Genomic DNA, 4339 nt, shown 5'->3' with positions numbered 1-4339 from the left:
AAGGGGCTTGCTGCTCTTCTTAGCTGCTTATAAAGAAGAGCACCCCTTCGCTGCCTTCTCCTGTAAGTTGCTGCTGCCCCAGTCTCTGTTATTTCAGAAGGATAGGCTTCTTTCAGAATGCCATCGGTTGTGGTTTGGGCAATTCTGGCCTATCGTTGTGTCGGGGGTCCGGGCCTATCGTTTGTACCAAAGTGACTTTCATGTATATTTTACAGCATTAGTTTAGAGAATTTTTTTTCCTTGAGAAAATTTGGCATGTGTACCTGATATATATCCAAAATAATCGATATTGAATCTAATCGAATCGAATTGGGAATCGAATCGAATCGCAAGCTTGTGAATGAGAATCAAATCGAATGGTGAAATTGGTGTCAAAACCCAGCCCTACTAATTGGGCTAAACTAATAAAAAAAAATTTTAACAGAAAAATTCTCAGAAGCCACTGGCCCTTGGCTCTGAGGACCCAATATCTTGATTATTTTTGATTGTTTAGGTATTTTTTTCTTATATGTAAAACTGACTTGGAGCTACCTGTGCATTAAATGGTTTTACAGAGAAGGCTATACTAAAAATGTGGCAAGCAGTGCAAGTGACAATAACAGGAGAAGAAGCCATGATTCACTGTGATTGTTGAATGATTTCCGACTTACCACAGTTGTTTGATGAACTTGTGAAAAACAGAGCGAGAGAAAAAGAAATGGTAGGAAATGCGAATGACAAGCTTACAGGCTAACGGAATGCTAACGTGCTGCGCTAGCGGTTTAAATGAAAAGCGAACAATGTCAAATTAGTTTGATCGATAATATCAGAAGTATGTTGAGAATTGAGTTATTTTTTATCAGTTTAAACAACAGAGTGATAGTAAGATAGAGATTCCAAAAGAAAAACAGCTACAGAGACAATCACAAACCACTCAGCAGCACAGCAGAAATTACACTTGGATGGCTACCTAAAAATGGAAAAATAAAATAAAATCACAAGATTCTGTAAAAGTTTGTGTATGACCAAAATATTGACACAATTTCCTGTAGTTGCAGTTTCAAAAGCGCTGCCTTTTCGGCTATTGAAAAATAAATAAAAGAATTTATTTAAAAAGAAAATCAAATTGACACTAGTGCTGAATAATTTTGAAAAATACCGTGATATAAATTTTTGGTCATACCGCCCAGCACTAACTGACACTGACTATTGAACAGTAGTATATTTACTTCAACAGAATGCATCATAGCAAACAATTTTTTTAATTTGCAAGGTGAATGTAAATTAGACTGTGCAGTACTGGCCAGTCAGGTGAAACTGTCCTGTCTGCCATCTTTATTCTTGAGCACTGTCCATAAGGAGGTGCAGAAGGCATAGTGAATGCATTATAATGCACAAAGAACACCTTTTGTAATGTTTTATTATATACAGGCCTCAAATAAACTGTTACCACAGATTCGCCCCACACTGAACCCAAGAGTGAAGCCACAGGATAAGACAAATGCAGAGATGGTCGTGATTTGTGGCTCGCAACTCCTTTCATTTGAAATTTGAATGCATATACCTAAGTAATTTTGTTATTTTATTAGGCATATATGGTGTATTTTTATTTGTTTTGTTAATAAAAGTTCTATGAGTTTGACGTTGTTGTTGCTTGAATAGAATCAACGCCCAATTGCCGCTAATTTGAAAGTGAAAGTAAAATGCGCACGTCACTTTTACAAGCCATTTAAAAGCGAAGAAAAGAGGCAAACTCAAACGAACACCACCCACCCCAACGGTGATACCGGTATTACTGGTGTTGTCACACGTCGATTAACCGGTGGGAAAATTTCCTCACAGTCACAACCCTAATATACGGAGTTCATTTGTGGTCTTTTTTGTTTGAAACCTGATTCTCTCTCCTGTCTTGTAATCATTTCTGACCTTGTTGGTGTTTTGTACTTTGCAACGAGCAGTACTTTTCATTTTCAAGCCTTCCTGGTGTGTTGCATAAAGCTTGTTCAGATTATCCTCATGCCCATTTTGAACTCCTCACTGATGAGTTGGTTTATAATGTTACTGCATCATTAAAGCATCTAATGACAACTGTGCAAATGCAATTTTATGTTATGATTGGGTCATCAATATGAGATTTGAGCTCACTTGAATGCCGTCTAAGATCATTTAAATGTGGGTAATAACATGTCAAACAAAAAATGTGCAATATTAAAGGAATTTAAAATAAATATGGAATATATATATATATATATATGAAAGATCAGATCTTATTTTTTTTTTTCCCCTTAGGTTGCTTGTGGAGAGAATCTTCGCCCAATATCTTGTGCCTCACAATCTAGAGACTACAGAGCGAATGAAGTGTCTGTATTACTTGTATGCCACATTGGATGGAAATGCTGTCAAGTAGGTGCAGTAATTCTTGTTTTATTCTAAAACCGAGATGCCCAAACCAAGGTCTGCAGGCCAAAGTTGGCACCCCCCATGCAATATAAAAAAATAAAGAAAAGAAAAAACATTCCATTGAAGCATGTTCATTTCTAATTAATATTTTTGTTTTAACATTTTGTTTTTGCATTGAAGTTAGTGATGTCAATGATTAATCGACGATCGATTAATTGTCAATAAGAGATGTAATCGATTAAAGCTATCAATGGTTGATTAAGCCGTTTCATTTTGGGGAGTGTGTGGCTCATGCACAAATCCCATACAAGAGACTGTGCGTGACCGTGCCGGGGCTGGATCTTTGGTGAAAATAATTCACTAATGTATAAATTATGCTTTTAATGTGATCCAAACTTTAAAAGTACACAAAAAAGAAAAAGCGAATTTAATATATATATGCGGCTGTCTCGGTCTTTGAGGGTTAATTTGTGGCCATGGTCCAGGTTTCATTCATTTGTTCCCTAGATAACCCATGATTAAACTAAAATGAGGGAACAAATTAATAAGTCATAGGAATGAATTCTTCATTCGTGGCCACGAAATCTTTCATTTCGCCCCGCATGTCATTTCGGTCTCTGTAAAAATAAAATTGCTCATCGATAAAACATGTGGGGGCGTGTTAGAACGAGCCGTTTTAGGTAGGCGTGGCTGACTCTTAACTTTTATTAAGAATATCTCTTTGGATTTGAGACTTTAGTCTTTGCAACTTTACAGATCTTCTTTATGCACCAAGAGCTTGTAACACTCCAAAGAGAAAGGAAAAATTTAAATCGCATCATATGACCCCTTTAACCATAGTAAGAGATGTGAAAACAGGGATTCAAAGTGAGTGACAAGAAAATAAACCTGCGAAATTAGAGGGTGAGATGGTGAGTTCTCACCCGATGAATATTCAATTTGTGGAAAATTGTGAGCCGCAAAACAGAACACAAAGCCACGTATGGCTTAATTTAATTTTATGGGCTTGAACAGGATGAATCCAAAAGCATGGTCACGATGTAACATTTGCCTGCTAACCAATTATTTCTCTTATAAATAAAGCTTTGTACTACCTAATATTCACATAAACATGTTTCATGTGAGCAACAGTGGAAGAGGTTCACTGGCCGCGCGGCACAGCCCCTTGCGCTGTTTGGGATCAATTTATTTTAAATGGTGATAATGTCAATTGCAAACATTGCGATTGCATTTTAAAATACAGTAACGAGCACCGTGCTAAAAATTTGCACATCCTGTCATGCCGGTGACTAGGGCTGCACGATATATCGTAATTATCGCAAATGTAAATATCGCAATATGCATATTGCAAGGGCGTGCGATATCTGAATCATTTTAATAATAGGCTACTTAAATCAAAACATTGCAAAAGGTCAAAGTTTTAGTTCGACGCATATAGCAGAGAATTGCTTGACGTTAAAAAGTTATTAACTGCAATAAGTTGCAGAAAACAACTCTTTGCAGTCTCGTCTTGCTGTCTGACTCACACCTGAAGCGCGTGCACAAGCCGCATCTCGCACAGCGTATGTTCTGTTCTGCCGCACACGTGCAAAGCGTGCGCACACACACAGAGAAACGCGTTTCAGACGTGAGTCTTTTCAAACACCGAGTTGATTCATCTTTCGTATCTCCTCATGTTTGAACAGACACATACACACAGAATTATGTCAATAGTACCCGTCTCGACGATCATTCTCGTAAACGCAGTCGGTTATGTTTTAAATGAATGTAAACAGCTGAGAAAGAAATCGGATGTGTATCATATAATGGATCCGTGCAGTCGGATTTAAAGGGACAGCAGCCTATAAATACGTGCTGCTGAATATGTCACTAATGTTAACAAAACGGCTATAACAAAGATTAATCTAAATTTAATTCATACAGTGAACACTATGCAGTGTTATTTTACACTTAATTATTA

At 37.2% G+C, this 4339-nt stretch overlaps 2 protein-coding genes across 2 annotated transcripts in view; both read left to right on the top strand.

The window, feature by feature from the left end:
* pds5b (PDS5 cohesin associated factor B) overlaps positions 1-4339 on the top strand; it is a 43668-nt gene that overhangs the window by 22682 nt on the left and 16647 nt on the right. Inside the window, exon 13 of the mRNA XM_016541783.1 lies at positions 2269-2382. Within this exon, the coding sequence (XP_016397269.1) occupies positions 2269-2382 (114 nt within the window). The remainder of the gene's footprint in view (positions 1-2268; positions 2383-4339) is intronic.
* trmt9b (tRNA methyltransferase 9B) overlaps positions 4000-4339 on the top strand; it is a 33577-nt gene continuing 33237 nt past the window's right edge. Inside the window, exon 1 of the mRNA XM_016541784.1 lies at positions 4000-4010. The gene's annotated coding sequence lies outside the window, so the exon portion shown is untranslated. The remainder of the gene's footprint in view (positions 4011-4339) is intronic.

This window comes from Sinocyclocheilus rhinocerous, unplaced genomic scaffold (genome assembly GCF_001515625.1).
Source record: "Sinocyclocheilus rhinocerous isolate Xijiao unplaced genomic scaffold, SAMN03320098_v1.1 scaffold938, whole genome shotgun sequence".
Classification (NCBI taxonomy): Eukaryota; Metazoa; Chordata; class Actinopteri; order Cypriniformes; family Cyprinidae; genus Sinocyclocheilus; species Sinocyclocheilus rhinocerous.
Note: the sequence above shows the minus strand (reverse complement) of the source record. Positions and strands in the feature narration are given on the sequence as shown.